Genomic DNA, 21,796 nt, shown 5'->3' with positions numbered 1-21,796 from the left:
TTGAGAAGGTTTGGAAATCGCGACAAGACACCATCTTGGAGAAGTTACGGGCCAGAGGGGCTCCGCTTGATATAGGGGGTGATGGACGAGCTGACAGCCCTGGGCATTCAGCCAAGTACGGAGCGTATACTGGGATTGAGCTCTGCGTCAAAAAGATAGTGGATATACAGCTAGTGCAGGTATAATTTTTTTAATTGTTGAAAAAAAAAAACAAAATTTATTCCTTTATTTCTCTTTGATCTTCACAATTTTTTTCACACCTTCAGTGGATGAAATTAATTTATTGAAGAATTCATTAATTCTGTTGCAAGACTTCTTCATTTTTCTAAATAAGAATTCCATTGTCCAAATAAAGATCCGTAAGCATACTAATGAATGTATTAATCTTGATAATTGTAGTTAACTCAAAAGATTTTATTTTTCTTTCAGTCAAATGAAGTGAAGAATAGTTCCCACATGGAACTAGAGGGGTACAAAAGGCTACATCAGAAGCTGACAAATGAAGATTTGACAATAGGAAGGTTAGTGACGGATCGGCATCGCCAGCTGGCAAAGTACGTCCGGGGAGACGTCACCTGGTATCGTCCATGTCCATGATGTATGGCATGTGGCCAAAGGTGAGCCTTACTAGTCTATAATAATGATACTATTATTATCATCATCATCACCTCCATGAAAATTTTGATTTGTTTGACCACAAATATATAACACTAGAAACAAACAATTGTAGTAAAAACCTGCAAAAAATGTGGGAGTAGGTCATAAGGTAAAAAAGTGAAATTTTACACTGTTGCCTGCAGGCATGAGCCCACATTATTGCTAATCCCATGACATATAATGATTAAATTCTTGCACATGGGACAAAAGTATTTTTACTACTACATAATTTTCAATCATCAGTAATTTCTCACAGAGTTTATTTATTTGGTGGAGTTGTTATTATCCCAGAAAGGTATCAGTTTATCACACTAAATGGGTAATATTTTATATCCTTAAGGAGGATCTACAGATTAAGTACCTATCCTCTCATGACAATACAGCTGATAATCATAAAAATCAAAGATTCATACAATTTTCATTAGTAATCAAGTGTTTTTAACCCACACATGTCTTGATAGAATAGTTACCTAAACTGTAGATTTTCCAAGTACTCGTTACAGACTACTAATACTGCAAATATCAGCCTGATCAGGTATTCTCTTTATGAGAAAATCCATTTTGAAATGTATTGCAAAGTACAATGTACACGCGCGATTTAAATATGCTACTTATAAAGCAACAAATAGTTATATTTGGAATAATTTCATGGTCAAATGATATGGATTTGAGTTCAAATATTTTATGTAGCTTAAAGTAGACCAAAAGTGGAACTTGATTTGCAATTATCATCATGAACTCACTATCTAAGATGGAATAACATACAATTAAGAGTGGAAAAAAACACTTGATTATTAATGAAATTTGTATGATTTATTTTACATATCAGGTGACACAAAATTAAGTCATTAAGGGCTTTGAAACATTTTTCAAAACTGTAGCAACTATGAATTATGCTATCGATATCAAGAGAAAAAAAATACAGAGACTACATTAAATTAATGACTGGATATTACTTGATATGAACTTCTGTTTGTACTTATGGTAGTGTTTACTTCAAAAGCGAGTGTCGTCAATGTTCATAAACTTCTCTCCGGGAAGAACTTCTCTCCAGGCTAGTGAGGGTGCAGAGGATCCTATGCAAGGATCAAGTGTAGGTGGGACAGATTGTTCCAAAGAAAAACAGGAAGAGCAAATCATCCTTTTCTGCTGTGGATCTGCAAACAATACCAAGAGAGGCTACTCCAAATAAATCTCAATATGCTTAAGAAGCAAGTTCGGATTTCGAGAGAATGCCATTGGTTCTTAATAATATCGCAGACAAACTGCAATATACTCTTCATCCCTTCTTCCTGCCTATCCATTTGGAAATTAATAAAGAGGGAAGGGAATAAGTCTTCACTGCGACAATTGTTCTCGTAAAAACAACAATAAGCTCATGCTTTGGTATTTGTTCTGGTGCTGCCTACATTTCATCAAAAACAATGTAAATACATGTATGGCAGATGTTGAAATTGAGATCCTTCACGTAGGAACAATTTTGAATTGTGGTGTATGGGACTGGACTGAAAAGAGTATACCTAAACGCTTGTGTTTTGCTGTTAGAGAACTATATCCGCGTGCCACAATAATCTTCAGTGGGATACCTCCCAGGCGGGACAGCCAGGATTTGTGTGAAGCTAGTGTTTTTTTTTATTTAAAACTTGACGATTTCAGGGCAAATACAGCATTCTGTGAATTTGTTGCTTCACCAGACTGTTTCACTGTTGATGATAGATATCATAGATGGGATGGTCTGCATCTCATATCAAGAGAAAAGACATGATTAGCGAAAGCTTTCTTGAAGGAGATGAGGAAAGTTCTCTATGTAAACCTAGTACCTCATATCTTCCCAAGGAACTCAAATGCAATTTACAGGAAAGATACAGAAGGAAGAAGCATGGCTGTACCCAACAAAAATGGAGAATGGACTGGGATGGGAACGTCATTCCAAGGAGAAGAGCTCAACCAACAGTAACGCCAGTGTTGCCACCAGGGAGGCACATTCCAGAAACAAGTTTTAATGTGCTCATCCTTTATGCACATGTTGCACAGCAGAAGAAAACATCTGGGCTTAGCTTATCAAGTGTTATGCTACCCCAATCTCCATTAGTCGGAGAGACAAAGCCACCAAGAAAAGGAGAAAGAGAAAGACGGTATTTTTTATTCATTAGGCTGGTATGAATTGTGAAGACACTTTATCTGTAATGAGTCCACTATAAACATGTATAATAATCATTCACATTTATATATGTACATGTATGTGCATGCGTGAGTTAAACAAGTTCACACATTATGACTTACATGTATGGACAAATCGCTTCACAGGGGTCAAATGGGGAAAGTCCATTCAAACAAAAAGAGTTGACAAGCATAACACTGAAATCTTCTTTGAAATCAGAGGTGTTCGATTCAGGTATGATTGATACACTACTATAGTGTTATGGATGTTAATGATATAGATGTAAAATATGTTTGGTTCTTCTGATAATTAGACCGATGTGTGCAAGTCACCCCTGTACTAGCAGTGGACATCGATCATCTGTTCTCAACCAACCAACCTATTCTCTGGGCCAGAGATGGACTTCACCTGAGCGACAACTTTGGGATCCCTCGCCTCATAACCTTCATCTCTGGCCATTTGGCCAAGCTATGTTAGGTGCTATGCGAGGCCAAGTCTCTGATATACAGTTTGTACTAACAGTGGACGTCGAACATCTGTTCCCAACCAACCTATTCTCTGGGCCAGAGATGGACTTCACCTGAGCGACAACTTTGGGATCCCTCGCCTCATAACCTTCATCTCTGGCCATTTGGCCAAGCTATGTTAGGTGCTATGCGAGGCCAAGTCTCTGATATACAGTTTGTACTAACAGTGGACGTCGAACATCTGTTCCCAACCAACCTATTTTCTGGGCCAGAGATGGACTTCTCTTAAGGGAAACTTTGGGATCCCTCATCTCATGGACTTCATTTCTGGTCACTTGGCCAAGCCGTGTTAGGTGCTATGCAAGGCAAAGTCTCTGATATACTTTGTTTGTACTAACGCAGATGTTTGCTTCAACACTTAGCTAAAGGGAGTGTCATCAATGTTCATAAACTGATCTCTGGAAAGATTTTACAGAGGACCCTATGGAGGGATCAAGTGTTGGTGGGACAAGTAAGATTGTCCTCAAGAAAACTAGGAAGAGCAAGTCATCTTGTACTGTTGTGGATCAGCACAAAGAATACCAAGAGAGGCTTCTCCAATTAAATCAGGGGATGCTTGAGCTAGTAGTGCACAACAGTGACTTATTTGACCATACTAATTTTCAGGTGCTTGTTGAAAGTGAAGGAACTTTCACACGAGACAATGATACAAAAGAACTTAAGCCAGGCTTGAAGATTGGGGACTATTACCTCCTCAAGAAAGCAGCCACAATCACTAAAGCACCCTATCTCGCTAATGCCCAAGATGACAAGGCTACAGAGATTGACAAATTCCTTGAAGTACTGAAACTAAACGAGAACTTCATGTTCAGGGATGCCACTTACTCACTGAACAAAATAGGCAGACGAAGTTGAGAAAACCACAACAGCTACCTCTAAAACGATGTTGAAAAGCTCCAAACCCATACACTTCAGAAAGTGGAAGCAATGGTCAATGACAAGCACCTCAATTTGTCAGACTGCATGACCTCACAGTGATTTCCTGGAAGTCTAGACCAAATCCTTACTTTTCTCTAGATCTAGACCTATTTAGAAAACTTTTGAGGAGTGAAAAAGGGTCTACATGTAAATCTAGAACTACATGAGTATAGACTGTAGGCCTACAGGGTCTAGATCTACAGACAATAGTATAAGTAAATCTATATAAATTCAATATGCAACCCTGTTTTGACTACATAATATTCTATGCAATATTGGTCTAAGGAAATAAAACTGGTTCTAATGCCCTAGAAAATCTAGTGGGGAACAGATTGTAAATTGAGAGGCCTTTTTTTTTGGGGGGGGGGGGGGGTTACAGATTATTAAGGATATTAAATGGGCATGTATTGAACAAAGAAGGGACTGTTTTTTTTAATTATTTTAAAAAACTTGATGTACATGTAGGCCTATAGTTTCAAAATGTATTCATGGAATGGCCATAAATGGGAATGACCCCATCTCGTTTTCTTGAAATGGTTTGTGAAAGACATGATGTCGGAACAAATAAGTATAATGCACTAAATTTGGTTCTTCCTAAACCTAATATTATATGCTTAAAGAAATCTTTTATGTTCTCCGCCACATGGGTCTGGAACAATTTGCCAGATTCACTTAAGCATGCAGTTTCAGTAAATTCTTTCAAATTATCCTTAAAAAATGTATTTCTTATGATATGTATGTTCTTTGTCAAATTTCACCTCACATTGGTTGTCATACACACTACAAGCATATGATTGCATTTCTATTCTTCATCTTTCCTTACTTTTCATGTTATAATACTGATATTCCTATAGTCCTATACCCTTCAGTTCTTTTTGGATATTATTTGTTTTAATCTCTCACTTTTGGTGGGTGACTTGAAATTAACTTGAAAATATAAATAGTTATACTTTTAAAAAGATGAAGAGGAGGGAGGGGGACCAACATATGTGCAGCAACTGTATACACATTACCTGATAATGTAAAAATTTCTGGTAATTAGTCAATAATATTGCCATCAATCTTTTCTTCTTTACTTTACCCTTGCAGTGTCAGTGCCACTTGCACCAAAAAGGAAATTGGCATCAAATGACTATGAGTCTGAGTCCAATGACAGTGGTCATGATGGAGACAAGAAAAAACTCACAGATAAGGAAGGAAGAGGTATTCTCACAATATTTGTCAACTTGACAGAGTATTTTATATCGTTTCTTGTAAAACTAGAAATGCACGCATGCATGTTTAGAACTAGGGTACATATTTTGATAAACATATGACTAGATGTACATGTATGCATTCATGACCATATTCCTTCTGTTTGTTGTACTGCTACATCATATTTGAGGAATATATTAGAATTTGTTGGTTTATTGATCTAAGTTCAGCAAGATTGCAAGAAAGAAAGCTTGATCTTTGCGTCAGGTTTCTAAACAATGGTGGCATTATACAGTGTACGTATGTAAACTAAAAAAAAAAGTTTGGAGATCTTTGAAGAAAATATTCACACTGGACAAGGAAAGATACACAGTACTGGATTATTTCTCTGCATATATAGGAAAGGAGCCTGCCAGGTAAACACAAATTATCATTGTATACATACCTTGAATTTTGAGATATATATTCTAAATTCATTTAAAAACAGTTTGGTATGACTTAAAGAATATTATGGTACATGTAATTTGTTTAGGTGTTTTTCAGTGAATTCTTACCCCCCCATTTGCAAAATAGGTTAAACGTAACCGCCCGTTTATTTATTTATAACATAAAAATGTTTCCCGAAATAAGCGTAATGACTCGGCGCTGGTATAGAATTATGAGTCATTGTATAAAATAATATTGTTTGTATTTTGACATTAGCAAATGGAAACAAAATTGTTTGAAGAAGATATATCAAGCCTGTAAAAGGTGATCAATTTATAAAACTACACTGACATAACGAGTGCCACCAATACTTGCATAACAGGTCCCCTTTAACTTTCAATTAACTCTTGTCCTAATTGTTTCTTGTCTTCTTAACAGGACACCAACAGGGCACTGCTATGGCTGCTCCTTGCATTTTAGCGATCATCCAGGTAGACGGCAAAGAAATCACCAAGAAGCCTGTTCGGACCCAAACACTCCACGAATGCCAACAGGAAGCCGTAAAAGCATGTCCCGAAATTGCAGCCCTTTGATGTCAGCGTATATTATGATAAAGGATTCGAGGATTACATCGATTATGATGACCATGTACCAGTTGAGAATGATAAGATCAAATCACATTTTGCATCACCGCTGCAACGAGCATCAGTTTCTACAGTGCATCTGGGAGTGCCATCTACAAGCAATAAGGGAGCATTCTCTTCATCAGAACGTGATGCTGTACAAGTAAATCTTGTGAAGAGGACCCTCCTAGGACAAGTCAGACAACCCTTAAGTTTGCAGGTGCAAAGCTGTCCATCAGTCATGAACCACCCAGTCAAACTCCACCTCAGATTGATCTTGCCAACGAAGAAGTGGAAGAGAGAGACAGCAAAAATATTTGGGAAAGGTGGCAAGAATGTGAACAAATACCAAAAGAAGATAAATGAAGCTGCTTTTCATCTCACTAAAGCTGACCCATCTCTGTTGGGCAAGAAAGGACTCCTCCTAGAAAAGGCAAGGGAACGTGTGTATAAATATGCCCGTGGAAAAAAAAGACCAGAAGCGAGTTTTTTGGGGGTATTAAGAAACAGAAGAAGACTTCAGAATACTCCAAAGAAGTTGTGAGAGAAGAGCGTCTTGGAGAGATCGCTGAAAGAATGCAGAGTATGGAGACCTAGATTAAATTTCTTGACAAGGGAATAGAGAGAGCTATGACCTCAAACCAATTTGGTCAAGCAGCATCTTTTGAGCAACAAAGTTCAGAACTCAAACTGAAATTGAGGAAGCTCAAACTGGAGAAGAAATAGAAACAAGTCTAATGCCTTGAAGAAAAGAAGGATAACACAGAAGAACGAAGTGTAAGCAATGGACATTCATCGAAGAAGCGAAAGTTCATGGAGTATTTACCGGCAGATGAGGAAGAGGCAAAAAACATGGAGGAAAGAAGTAGGGAAACTTGAAAGCCAAGCACAAGTGGATTAGTTGAAGGTTCTGATGAGAGGAATATGGATGGCATCAAAATAGATGATAGGGTAGATGGAGAATCTTATGTGGAGGACAGAGGGGATGTTGATGAAGATGGCGCTGGCATGGTTGCAGATTCTGATCAGGAGACGCCACTCCACTTGCTGGAAAACATCTATACTAGCCTTAATACCAAACAATTTCAAGTGAGAGAAGGAAGCAGCAGCAGTTTAATCCACATCTAGGAGGGCCCGTAGAGGCTGGAATATTCGACTCAATGTGGACAGTCACTGGAGCAACACCTTTAACAGGGATCTGGATAACCTACAATTTCAGGAGGGCACTCGGGCAAGGTGGGCATAATAAATTGGTGCTGAACAGAGATGATGCCGCAGGATTCCGACTTGGCACAACATACACGCACAAGCAGTATAAAACTGTGTCATTGAAAGAAAAGCCAGAGTTCACCACACATACTGATTATGTCAACAAGTATAAATCAGTTCTACAGACTTCCATGCATCTCATCATGGAGACTGAAAATACAGAAATACAAAAGGTGCTTGGCGTTGTCAAGGCTCATCCACTTTATCCGAAGGACCCATCGCAGCACATGGCTGACATGTACATGATGAGCAAAATGGATGAATTTGCAAGTGATATGAAGGAGCCCATCGATTGCATACGTGTGGATGGGGCTTCAGATGAGGGACAAACGCACTTGGGTGATCCTTTATTGTGGTAAATGGTATATTCACTGGCGATGGTCGCTGTAACTTACGAACAGCCTAATGAAACACCCGCCTGGAGGTACAGTTTACATGCGATAATTGAGGAGTTTTGGTCGTAAATTATCCAAATAACCATAAAATGGCTGCATTTTTCCCTAATGAAATCACACCGATAGGTTAATTGGTATCAAGCATCTGATAGGAGTGCAATAAAATCAATTTTTTCATTTATTGATAATTACATCAAGTCATATTTGACTATAACAACAGTGTTTTTATCAGTATCAAATCAAGAAAAATTTCTACCAAATACTTTGAGGTGTTAGAAAACATAGAGGGTAGATTAAACAGGTAATAATAATTTGGTGAATAATGTGAGGTGTTTAGTGTTGGTATATTTATACTGAATCTTTTAAAATATAGTCTTTAATATGGTAATAAAGATGCCTCTGCCATTGCTGTAAGGACATGGAGGCACTATGTTTTGGGGGTTTCCAGTCTGTCCGTCTACATTTTTTTACATTAAAGACATTGCGTAGTCACATATAGAGGGCGATTTCAAAATGCACATGGGCTGCGGGTCGACAGTCAAAACAGGCTGGCTTCGGCGAAGTGCTCGAGGCTATTCCATAGGACAGGTTGGTATTTCGCAGCTTTCCGGACAAGAAGGCAGCGCATTATGCACCTTCAAAACAAGATGGCCGCGCCTCATTTAAGGGGCGATTACGCAATGCCTTTAAATATACTTTTTCAGGTAGAGTTTTTTTTTTCTTTTCACATTTATTTTATCCAGGAAGATCATCCGTTGCCATTAAAGCGGTCATATAAGAGATGTCAGGCATCAAGAAAGAAAGGCTGCCCAGCAAGACTGATTGTGAAGGTTGTCATGTATACTGACTACCAGGTAAAAGTATTTAGATTATTACATATTTTTACTAAAGGTGCCATATAATAGCATATACTCTACAATTATGTTTCTAGTTATTAATGTCACACCATCACATAAGTTTATGCATTTCAATCCTATTCAAGCTTGTTAAAACCAGAGTTAAATCAACAAAAAAGGAAAATCACTTCCTCTTTAATAATAAAAACTTAAAATATGTAAACAGTACTTCTTATTTCAATCCAGTTGCATGCCTTATGACATTTCCCTATGAATTTCTGCACAGATTACGAAAAAAAATATTCAAAAATTATTTTAGATTATAAAATAAATTAAAACTTAAGAGAAATTGTTATTTTGATTAAAAATAATAGAAAAATAGCGTTGAACACAAGATTCACTTAAGTGAAACCAAAGACTTTTTGGGAATCAAATACCCATTTCTAAACTTTTGAAGACGATAAACACACCCTAAAACTCCCATAAGGAAAGTACTGCATTAATTTCTGAACTTTAATTGTTATCATGCAATGTACAAAACTTTCCCTTCATATTCAATTTAATATGTTTAAATTATAAATTTAGATCCTAATAGTATTTCATCATACTTTGTTTTTTAGTTTGATGGAACCCATAATCACAGAGTGGGAAAAAAGCTGATCAGCAGGGATCTGCGGGCAGCCCTGGATAAGAAAGATGATATCCACAAGGAAGTACGGGTTTATGTCAAATACCCAAGGATGAGGACCATCACTCAGTACATGAATTAGGAAAGGTAAAGATTAATTGCTTGTGTGATACTGTGTTTTCATTCTCTTACATGTTTATGTTCACCCCCCAAGACCCCCTTCCCTACTTGATTATGACATTGATAGAAAAACTTTGACTCTAATAAAAATAAAACAAAATACTAAAATGAAAACATGACACTAGTGTAATGAAAGAAGGTTAATGTAATAAAAGAAGATACAGTTCCCCATTTTTATATGAAAGAAGATTTTTAAGTTCAGATTTCATCTCAGAATGCATAAATTCAACTTATTTAAAGGTTGTGTATCCCTTTTGTAGCCTTTTGTCAATTGTCTCAAACTTTTCTTGTACAGGTATCAAGATCATGGCATCAATACATCCCATATTAAATTTTGGATCAACTAGTCAAGTAGCTTTTATTCAATCAATGAAACAAACAATCTTTTTTGTTACATACAAACCAATGGTGGAATAAATGGTGGCCCCCACCATAAATTCAAATCGACATGTGAAAATGACCGTTATTTCATTAAAAATGCATTTTAAACTGTGGGATTTTCAGGTAAGGTCTGAAATATGATTTCTAACTATATTATCCTCTATTCAAGTGATGTCAAATTGGAGGGAGCGAATGGGAAACACATCCTTTAACCTCACAAGTCATTACTTTGTCAGGTAATATTAATTCACCATTGAAAATGGAATGAATGCCTGTATCTTGAGACAATGGTTTCACTGTAGATTGAGTGTTTTTTATGCAGAATAATAATTTAAAAAAAGAAAGAGAAAAGTTTATAGTCCACTTTCAGCATCTCAATACAGGGCACTACAATTCCTTGTTTGCCGTTTGGGGCATTAAGTTAGGCTGTGTAATTGTTTGCTAGATTACATTAATGTTTTGTTGTGTTTTTTTTTTTTAAGTGCAGTTGTACACACATGTCATGCACAATCACTATCTAGAGCAATGTTCGTTTTAGTGGTATTCAAATTATTAGTGGAAATGGATGTTTTTTTTCTCTTTTTGTATCTTTAATGTTTGCCATCTTCATTGTTTTTTCTCTTTTCTTGTAAAACACAAGCAACAAACCCACTTGCCAATAAAGACAAATATTACAGATGTTTCTTTGCCCACTGTGACTGTAATTTGCCCTGGGCAAGTGGGCAAGCAGTTCATGTACTGTATGTATTGCTTGATTTATAATGTGTTTTAACTTGTAGATTGTTTTTCCACTCTCATTTTGAAGTTAATTGGACTGCTGAGACCTATTGCCAAGAAAATCTCTGGGAAGATCACTCAACTGGTTGGGCTGGGAGTTTGCCGTGTGCAGGAGAGGCAAAGGCATCTCCGGAATTTCACTGAGCACGAGCTGTTTGTTAATCCTGCCAGCAGGCCTCCCCCAACTGATGCAAGCTACTTTCCAAGTGATCACTGCATTGCTCAACAAATTTGTTATGTCAAGATGCAGATGAGGTTTGACTTTGTTTTTCTTGTGTTTGCATGTACGTTAAATATTACTCAAATGCTTGTCAAGAAATGTTCCTGTTTATAAATCAGCTACAAGGGTCTTCTAAGCTTATAACGATCACAAGTCTAACTGTTAACGTAATGAGCTGTAACTGTTCAAAATCAGAAACTTATCACAATTTATTATTCTCATTGCATCATGAGAATTCCATTTTACTTTTAATTCAATAGTTTCAATCTTTTGAGCAACAAAGTTCAGAACTCAAACTGAAATTGAGGAAGATCAAACTGGAGAAGAAAGAAATAGAAACAAGTCTAAGGCCTTGAAGAAAAGAAGGATGACACAGAAGAACGAAGTGTAAGCAATGGACATTCATCGAAGAAGCGAAAGTTCATGGAGTATTTACCGGCAGATGAGGAAGAGGCAAAAAACATGGAGGAAAGGAGTAGGGAAACTTGAAAGCCAAGCACTAGTGGATTAGTTGAAGGTTCTGATGAGAGGAATATGGATGGCATCAAAATAGATGATAGGGTAGATGGAGAATCTTATGTGGAGGAGAGAGGGGATGTTGATGAAGATGGCGCTGGCATGGTTGCAGGTTCTGATCAGGAGACGCCACTCCACTTGCTGGAAAACATCTATACTAGCCTTAATACCAAACAATTTCAAGTGAGAGAAGGAAGCAGCAGCAGTTTAATCCACATCTAGGAGAGCCCGTAGAGGTTGGAATATTCGACTCAATGTGGACAGTCACTGGAGCAACACCTTTTACAGGGATCTGGATACCCTACAATTGCAAGGTGGGCATAATAAATTGGTGCTGAACAGAGATGATGCCGCAGGATTCCGACTTGGCACAACATACACGCACAAGCAGTATAAAACTGTGTCATTGAAAGAAAAGCCAGAGTTCACCACACATACTGATTATGTCAACAAGTATAAGTCAGTTCTACAGACTTCCATGCATCTCATCATGGAGACTGAAAATACAGCTCAAAAGGTGCTTGGTGTTGTCAAGGCTCATCCACTTTATCCGAAGGACCCATCGCAGCACATGGCTGACATGTACATGAAGAGCAAAATGGATGAATTTGCAAGTGATATGAAGAAGCCCATCGATTGCATACGTGTGGATGGGGCTTCAGATGAGGGACAAACGCACCTGGGGGCCGTTTCATAAAGCTGTTCGTAAGTTAAGAGCGACTTTAATATCGACTGGTGATCCTTTATTGCGGTAAATGGTATATTCATTGGCGATGGTCGCTGTAACTTACGAACAGCCTAATGAAACACCCGCCTGGAGGTACAGTTTATATGCGATAATTGAGGAGTTTTGGTCGTAAATTATCCAAATAACCATAAAATGGCTGCATTTTTCCCCAATGAAATCACACCGATAGGTTAATTGGCACTTTAAGGTATCAAGTATCTGATAGGAGTGCAATAAAATCAATTTTTTTTCATTTATTGATAAATACATCAAGTCATATTTGACTATAACAACAGTGTTTTTATCAGTATCAAATCAAGAAAAATTTCTAACAAAATACTTTGAGGTGTTAGAAAACATAGAGGGTAGATTTAACAGGTTGTAATAATAATTTGGTGAATAATGTGAGGTGTTTAGTGTTGGTATATTTATACTGAATCTGTTAAAATATAAAGTCTTTAATATGGTAATAAAGATGCCTCTACCATTACAGATTTTTATTTTTTTTTCTTTTATTTTTTTTTTTGGGGGGTACTTTTTTATGATTACATGTGTGTTGTTTTTATACCTCTGCCCCTGTAATGTTGCTGGAACTATAATGTTTGGGGTTGCCCGTTTGACCGTCCGTACACGTAATATTTTTAGCACGATTGAAGAAACATCCCTGAGTGGGTTTTTTTCTTACTTGGCCCAGGGAAACTACATGAGGTTTAGATGAATTTGAACAAAACTAGCTGCTGAAGATAAAAGCTCACTTACTTGCCATTTTTTGTCCCAACGGAATGAAGTTCGCGAGGGGACTATAAAACAGGCTCCATACGTGTTTGCCTGTGTTCGTCCGTCCTTCCGTGTGTGTGTGTGCTAAAAATGTTTTTAATTTTCTTTTTCTCTGGCATTTCATGGCCAATTTTGATTGTTTTATCTGAGAGGGCTTTATGGGGTCTTCCAAACTTCTACACAGAATTGTGAAATTCATTAATAATGCACATTTATGCAATTTTATTCAAAATCAACGAAAAATGAACAAAACTATGAATGATAACATTATGAGAGCGTTGCCATAACGCTTCTTTTTCATGGACTGGTTATCACCCTTCACTTTTTTGTGATAATGCTTGAGTATTACAATAAATTACTTAAAATTAGTATACTAAAATACAAAGGTCAAAAAGGGAGAAAAAGAGGATTATTGATTTAGTTATGGGGCCGGATTGTAATTATTTGTAGGATATTATTGACAGCTTCACAATTTAACTCCTCATAAGATATTCCAAGGTGGATCAGCAGAACTTGGATCTGCACGTTAAAGAGTAGAAGCAACAAAATCCCAACGACCAGTTCAGCCTGCACTTGCCAACAAAGGCCAAATCCAAAAGGAGTTTTGAGGTGGAAGATGATGAGATCCTCCCTTCCTCTTTGCCTGATGACTTCTTCTTCTGTTATCAAACAGAATTTCAAAGGCACTTTCTCTCAAGGTATTGACTTTTCCTGCCAGCCAAAAGAAAATTTTATACTTTTCCCTTGAAAATATTCAAGCTTCAATAATGTCCAACCCTTGTTTTAGAATTTCATAATGCAGGAGATCCTGAAAGCAAGATATAAATACCTCTTTTTCTCCCTTTTTGACCTTTGTGTTTTGCATCTCTTCACATGAAATCTCTGACCTTGTATTTTAGTATACTAATTTTAAGTAATTTATTGTAATACTCAAGCATTATCACAAAATCATATAGTAGATAAATATTGGGTGGGGGGGGGAGTGTGATGGCAAAACAAGAAATTAACAGAAAGTTGTAAAACCATGAAAAACATTTATAAGAACATAACATTTACAAATATAATTCATGCTAGGACTTGCACTCTCATACTTTGTAGGTGTTGTTGACTTGCTGATGATGTTGCTCAAAACAAATGTGGGATTCAGTGTTGCTGGTCTCTTCATTGTTCAGTCCGAAACAAAAGAGGCAATTCAACGTGGACTAGCAACACTGAAGGGATGGATGGAAGAGACCAATCTGCCATGGGAGCCCTCTACATTCACAACAGATTTCTGTGAGAGGGAGATATCTGCAATTGAGGAGGTCTTCCCTGGTAAACTGGTGAAATTATTTAAAGATCTAGCACTTTTCATTAAACACATGTCTTTAAATAGCATTCAATTGACCAAACTACTTCTACTTTTTACAGGGAGGTGTAAAAAATGTTGTTCTGACAGTGTTGCCCTCACTGTGGCCAAGCAAATTTGATTACAGGATGCTCTTGCCTGACTGTTCAGATATCTTGTTTTCTTGACACAATATTATATCCATTAGTATAACATACTAAAACTTTCATCCAAGACACAACACAATTCCTGAGACCAGGGGCGTAGATAGCGGGGGGGGGGGGGGGGGGGGGGGGATGGGGGATGCATCCCCCAGAATTTTAGGTGGGGGGATGGTGTGTACAATCATCCCCCAGGTTTCTGTGGGGGAAGAAGCAAAACTATACAGTAATAAAGCAATGAATGCTAGTTAAAATCAATCAATAATAATAGCAGTAATAATCATAACGTACAGCAATGACAAACATGATCAAAATTGGACTTTTATTCAGAGTCAATCATCTTATATGCATTTACAACTTGCAAGTTTTAAGTAATAACAACTGTCTTGCGTCGTCATATACATTTAAGGATCGTTATTCAGAGTTTCACCAAGTACATTTCCTTATAATAATTATGTATTTGCAAAGGAGATAAGTTCAAAATATTTCATTACAGATTTAAGAAAGTGTCGCTTAATCACTCCCTTTCAGAGCAATTGCTTTCATAACACATTAACACTGTTCAAACGAATTAATAAGAAATTACCTATACACATACACTGACCCTTTTCCCTGCTGGCCATGTCCTCAACCCCTACTTTGCAAAGGAAAGGTGAAAATTTTCAGTCTCTAAGGAGCGAATTAGTAATTGAATGATTTTGGAATGAAAGTGCAAATTTTGGATGGCCTCAGTGATATCCGAGGTTTTTTTTTTCACTCAATATTCACTCTTTCATATATTCACTCCTTAACCCTAAATAGACTGGGCTATTTCGACGCCTAAGAAGACTGGGGGGGGCTGATTCAGCCCCCCCTTATGATCTCGGCCGTCGATCGCGCGATCGCGACGAAAATTGGCACACGCGTTACCCATGGCATTATCTACAAAACTATAACATCAAATTCTGCAAAAAATCTCATGTCTCATTAATTATGCTAATTTATGCGTAAAATCATAAATTTGCTCTAATTAATAAAATAATGCCCCTGAAATGCTAATTTTTGTTTCACATACTCTAGATAGGCATCTGATCAAATTGATTTTAAAAAAATTTGAAAATCACATTTATTTTCTTATGTATTCTATTGTTTTCTAAATTTCTTATGTATTTCTTTGTTTTTCGACTTTTTGTTTTTTATTGTTTTTTCAATGGAAATTGTCGGGGACTTTATTTTGACCATAAAAAATATAAAATTAACTGATTTTAAGCAGTAAAATAAAAAATAATGATACATTTATGAATTTTGGCTAAGAACACTATTTGCATTGGATTTGTACACAAATTCACGTTTTTGAGTAATTTTGGGTCTGCATGCACTTACAAAATGTTGCGTAATTTTGGAACCGCGTACCCGGGGGTCACAATTTTGGTCTCAAAAGTTGCGCGAGACTTGAAAGTAAAAAGTCAGCAAGCGACGCGGTCAAAAAATTTCGCGCGGCGGATTTATCGCGAAAAATGTCGAGGGGGGGGCTGAATCAGCCCCCCCCCCCAGTCTTTTTAGGGTTAAAGAGTGAACTATTTCACTAATTTTTCAGAGTACTTTGTGCTTTTCAAAGAAGGTAGAATCATCCAATATATAGACATGCCTTAATTCACGAAGGCAGATTGAATCAATCCATGGATAAGATTAATTTATGGTATAAGATCACAGAACAAGCCTAACTCGACCCTCAGCGTGTTCATTGTCGGACCTTTGACGAAAAACATAATCATCTCGCGCATTTACGCGATAAAAATTTGACTAATTTCTAGACAAGATTCAATTCAACCTTGTGAATTTCGGTCAATGTAATGACGTGAAATTGTCCAAGCATGTCGCAAGCAAAGCGTTTGAAAACGTCAAAAATTACGACCTTCTTCAAAAGTTGTCAAGAAACTGATGAAGACCGGCCATCAACGTCACAGTTGGAGGACGAACAAAGAACACCAAGTGGGGATGGAGGAGACATGGAGGATGCTCCAGTTGAGAAGACTCCACATGATGGAAATCAAGCAACTGAATCAGAGTGGATGAGTCCAAATCATCCTGCCCCTTCTTCTATTCCGCCACAGGAAAGACAGAAGCAGAAAATCTATTTCCAGGAAAAATGGTACAAGATGAACCCTTGGATCCATTACGATCCATCATTGAAAGGAGTACTGTGCTTTACTTGTATGAAAGCAGAAAAACTTGGCCATCTAAAAATGGCAAAGAACAAGGAACCAGCATTTGTGGCTACCGGCTTTGATAACTGGAAAAAGGCAACAGAAAGATTTGAGAGCCACAAAGCCTCTGAGTCACAGAGTCGCCTTGGCGGTTGCTTCAAAATCACAGCCAGCAATTGACGCACAAATGAGTAGCAATCTGAGAAAGCAACAGGAGGAATCAAGCAAAGCCCTTCTAAAAGTGTTCCAGTGCCTGCGCTATCTCCTGCGTCAGGGACTTCCATTCCGGGGGCATACGCCAGAGGAAGGTAATTTTGTTCAACTCCTCAAACTTTTCCGGGAAAGCGACGCCGGTCTTGATGACTATCTCAAACGGGCAATCAACTTCACTTCCCCACAATCTCAGGAAGAGATGATTCAGATGTTCTGTCATCAAATCGTGAGAACTCTGGCTGAAGGTATCGCAAAGAATGGAACTTTTGGTGTAATGGTTGATGGAACTCAAGACATAAGTGGTGCAGAACAAGAGTCCATTTGCTTTCGCCATGTTGATGACAATCTCATCGTGCATGAAGACTTTGTGGGACTGTATGAACTACCAAACACGTCCGGTGAAGTAATTTGCAGCATGATATGCGATGTCATCACTCGCCTATCACTGTCGGTGGATAACCTGAGGGCCCAGACATATGATGGTGCAGCCATCATGCAGGGACAATACAGGGGGTGTCAAGCTAGAGTGAAAGAACGACAACCGCTCGCATTGCATTTTCATTGTGGATCCCATGTAGCAAATCTCATCATGCAGCATGCAGTTTCGGAGTGTTCCGCTGTTCGAGATGCTATCCAGTGGGTGCATGAGCTGGGTGTTCTTTTCAAGAGATCTGGAAAGTACAAAGTAAGTGACATTACGTTTATATTTAAAACTTCTACTTCAATTTATATTTGCTAATGTACCTTAAATCAATTGAGTCTGTTTTGCGTCTGTGTAGTATTTATAATGACGTGAGCTATTAGGATAAAATTACAAATAAAGAACACATCGATCATGTTGATATACTCATGATAGTCCATTCTTTACTTTTATGAATGATAGACCATTCTTTACTTTTAAACCCATCTAGGCCATCTTTGAGGAGATTGGACACGACAGCTCTTCTGATGATCAGCCGATGAAGCCTTCGACAATTCGGCCCTTGTGTCCTACTCGTTGGCTATGTAGGTTAGCTGCCATCCTCTCCGTCAAGGATAACTACAAGGCTGTTCTCGAAAGCCTCAGAGAGATGGCGTCATCGGGTTCTACAGAATCAGCTGCCAAGGCGAATGGCCTCCTCGATCGCTTTGAGAAGGGAGAAACCTACCTCAGCCTTGAGATGGTCACCAAGCCTATAGCAGCTCTACAGCAACTGAATCGTTCCTGCCAAGCCCGCTCAGCTGTCGTTTCAGGTAAGATTACTGCCGCATTACATTATTGTATATGAAATTACTCATGAATATTCAGCACAGAATGTGGAAGAAGTAAAGTGTCTCTGTTTTGAAACTACTTTTAAGATTATGTTTTAAGAAACTTAGAACTTCGAAATCCATGAGACTTTACGCTCTTGATAAGAGCAATTTTCTCGGATGTTCTCATACAGTTTTAATCATTCTTTAAATTTCGCCCAAATTGTCATTGTGCAGGTATGCTTAGAAGCAGTCAGCAGTCAGCATGACAACTAACCAGATGACTGCATGGCGGACAGACGAGGAGTTCCACGTACTGTATGAAAAAGCAGTGTCCAAGGCAGATGAACTTGGATTAGATCCACTTCGCCTCCCAAAGGAAAAGGAATCCTCCTCGACGTTTGACAGGACCAGCAACGGCGTTCAACCCAACAAGTGCAGAACAGTACTACAGGACGCAGTACCTGACCTTTGTCGATGCTGTGGTAGTTCAACTGAACGACAGGTATGATCCTACCAAGACTGACATGGCTTCGTACAAGAAGCTGGAGGATATGCTTCTCTCTGGGAAAGTAGCGATGAACGCTTCATCCAGAAATATCCGGAGCTTAAGAAGGACATCTTGGCAGTGCAGCTGGCTATGTTCAAGCAGACGACTGGAGCGTGTAGTTTGCATGAAGCAGAAGACGCATACCATAACATGGCGAAGGAAGTACGAAACCTGTTCCCACAAGTTGTTACACTTCTGAAGTTGCTCCTCGTGTGTCCGGTCTCATCAAGTGAATGCGAACGGAGCTTCTCTGCTCTGCGGCGCCTCAAGACATGGCTGAGAAGCACAATGACTCAGCGGAGGCTGAACGCAGTTGCCGTGTGTAACAGCCATCATGACCTGCTCGACAACATATCTGTCCAAAATCTCGCCAAGGAGTTCGCGGCCAGAAGCGAGAAGAGGCGCCAAACATTTGGGCTTTTCTTAACCTAGATTACAAGAGACTTCTGGGACATTAAGCACTTAAGCGTTCATACTTTTGTACTGATTTACTGAATCGTTCAAGAGAATAGGAACTTAGCAAGTATGTTCCTTTCGAGCGTGTTACCTGATACTGCCATATGAAGCATTAGTATGCCTGTTTTTCCTTCATGTTGGGCATTATAATCCTTTACTGTTAAGGACTGTTTTGCATAACTATATTGGGTGAAAATAAACGTCTTCCAGTTTCAAGAAGAAGTCGAGGCGCAATGTATTTTGGAATTACTTATACCAGTGATTTCTGTACGTGCGCAGTCTTCTAGGTTTGAAGGTTATAAACTGTTACATTTCCTTACCTATGTTATCATCATAACAAGGTACATAATAAGAAATGAATCGAAATTATAACAAGTTGCTATCTATACAGTTTACTTCCGACAACCCGGTGAGGTTTATTTCATTTCCATACTTAATTCAATCAAGCCTTTGTAATCATGGTAATTTTAAACAGAGTGTGCTTATCATTTTAGTGTCCGCATATCTGCACGTGGATAAGAAATATAATGTTGAGCTTTTTTTTATTTTACCCCTATTACTATAATTGTAATTGATATTTTTTTTAGTTATTTGGCTGTTTATTTGTTTATTCCTTTAGTTGTTGATTCATTCGTTTGATCATTAACAATATCGCTACTTTTAAAAAGAGTATACTACTATACTAGTAAAATAAGGAATACTAGTTATTCTAGATCATGTTTAGCAGGACTGTCATGACCAACATGATAACTAGACATCCGACAAATGACATTTCTCTTATAATCATCTTTACTCATTGTCATTAATCAAACAAAAGATTACTGCCATGAAAAATGTGCAAGGAAGTTTGTTTATTACTGGATGCCCTGTTTATTGCTGAAAGCAAAGTGATTAAAAGACACACGAGATAATCCATGAGGCAGATCGTGTTATTTTGTTATCTTTAACTCGTCTGCTTTGGCCCATGATATTTTGTTTTTATCGAGTACGTTATCTCCTTCATTCTTTATATATATAATATATATATATATATATAAAGTATGACCCAGCTAGGGATCATCCCCCCCAGGTCTAAGGACCTGTCTACGCCACTGCCTGAGACACATCTCCAAAATCAGTTCAAATGGCCTAGTTCCTAAAATATATTAATAAGTCAATTTTTACTCTTGCTTGTACCCAGGCACTAGTACAGACGTTCGTTACTGTCTGTCTATAGAGATATTTGCTCTGACACGGTTTAATAAACTAAAAAGCTCAGAAAACAAACTCAGTTTCCTGAATCATTTTTTGATTTGACTGCTTTCATCACACTCTGTTCAATAATCTCGACTCAAAGAGCATCTGGTAGAAGCATACTTATACTATACTATGACAACAGACGAAAGCGCAGAAAAATATATGCGCAGCACGTTAGACAAGCAGTGGCGCGCATCGGCTATGGCGAAACACAGGTACGGGATAGAATCTTATCTTGTCTACCACCTAAATGTCGATCAGCAATCATGACTCTTCACGAGACAGCTTTAATGACTGCAGTGCTACTCGGACTAGAGTATACTTTTTGACCCCGGACAAATTATCACAACTACGGGATGAAATTTACTCCATAACAGCACAACATGACAAGAATGACAGACGAAACCGACCTCGCATCCGAGATCGCACATGGTGAAGCGGCAGTCGCAAACGCAGCACAGGCACAGCCCCTACTGTAAACACGACCACCCCTCCAAACGTCCCAACCATGATTTGTACACACCTCCAAGACCACTTACTACTAGAGTGAATAATGTAGTAGCCAGACATGTTCCGTAACAACAAGAGGTACACAAAATCATGGAGGTAATCAAGAGAAAAATCATTAGGCATTACAATTTGCCAATTGATATGAGAACTTTGAAGACTGAACAAGAAACCTCAACATTTTATGAGCCAGTCTATTCTGAATCCAAGTCAGAATACAGTTTTAGATCGGTTGCAGCATGCAGATACATTAATAGAGATCGAGTTTTAGAGCTCCAGTACAATTTCATTTATAATACATCAGTTTGCAGAGATTATTTTATCATCTTCAGAGTACTGTCACAATTAGACTTACTCATGTATATTTGTCATCATCAACTTAGTTTAATCATCTTCTTCAATAAATGTATGAACTATACATCCTGCACTGTATTGCCTTCATTGAAGACTGGTTGAAAGTAAAGTGCAATAGAGTCCGACGACAACAATAACAAAATCGGTGATCCAAGTGCAGTACTGCCAGACAATATGTGGAGTTAAAATTGGAGGATGAAAAGGAACAGGATACCGTAGCACCATCATTCCTGGACGACATGCTGGCGTGGATCAACATACAGAATAGAGGTGGCCTATTTAATGTTACTGATGATGTTTTCAGATTTTGGGGAACATAAGTGAGGGTCACTATGTCCTGTTTTTATGGGTCCTCTTAAAAGAA

General features: G+C 38.1%; 1 protein-coding gene and 1 long non-coding RNA gene across 3 annotated transcripts; one reads left to right on the top strand and one right to left on the bottom strand.

Moving 5' to 3' along the window:
* Nucleotides 1-609: 609 nt before the first annotated feature.
* Nucleotides 610-12,918, bottom strand: LOC121415216. 2 transcript variants are annotated; one of them, XR_005969969.1, is made up of 3 exons: nt 11,988-12,918; nt 3,370-7,691; nt 610-3,197 (listed from the first exon to the last, which is right to left on the bottom strand). It is a non-coding gene; the product is annotated as an uncharacterized LOC121415216 (long non-coding RNA). The 2 variants fall into 2 exon arrangements; XR_005969970.1 differs by having other exon boundaries at nt 610-3,369; nt 3,542-7,691.
* A 4,155-nt stretch (nt 12,919-17,073) lies between these two features.
* LOC121414858 lies at nt 17,074-18,598 on the top strand. Its single transcript, XM_041607911.1, has 3 exons — nt 17,074-17,784; nt 18,011-18,332; nt 18,567-18,598. The coding sequence occupies exons 1-3, from the start codon at nt 17,074-17,076 to the stop codon at nt 18,596-18,598; spliced, it is 1,065 nt and encodes a 354-aa protein (XP_041463845.1).
* Nucleotides 18,599-21,796: the final 3,198 nt, after the last annotated feature.

This window comes from Lytechinus variegatus, chromosome 5, assembly GCF_018143015.1.
Source record: "Lytechinus variegatus isolate NC3 chromosome 5, Lvar_3.0, whole genome shotgun sequence".
In the NCBI taxonomy this organism is placed as follows: Eukaryota; Metazoa; Echinodermata; class Echinoidea; order Temnopleuroida; family Toxopneustidae; genus Lytechinus; species Lytechinus variegatus.
This window is presented reverse-complemented; position numbering and strand designations above follow the sequence as displayed.

Coding starts and splice junctions, on each gene's coding strand:
- LOC121414858 (XM_041607911.1), top strand. CDS start 17,074: ATGAGTAGCAATCTGAGAAAGCAACAGGAGGAATCAAGCAAAGCCCTT. Junction 17,785..18,010: donor AGAGATCTGGAAAGTACAAA/GTAAGTGACATT, acceptor AAACCCATCTAG/GCCATCTTTGAGGAGATTGG. Junction 18,333..18,566: donor CCGCTCAGCTGTCGTTTCAG/GTAAGATTACTG, acceptor GTCATTGTGCAG/GTATGCTTAGAAGCAGTCAG.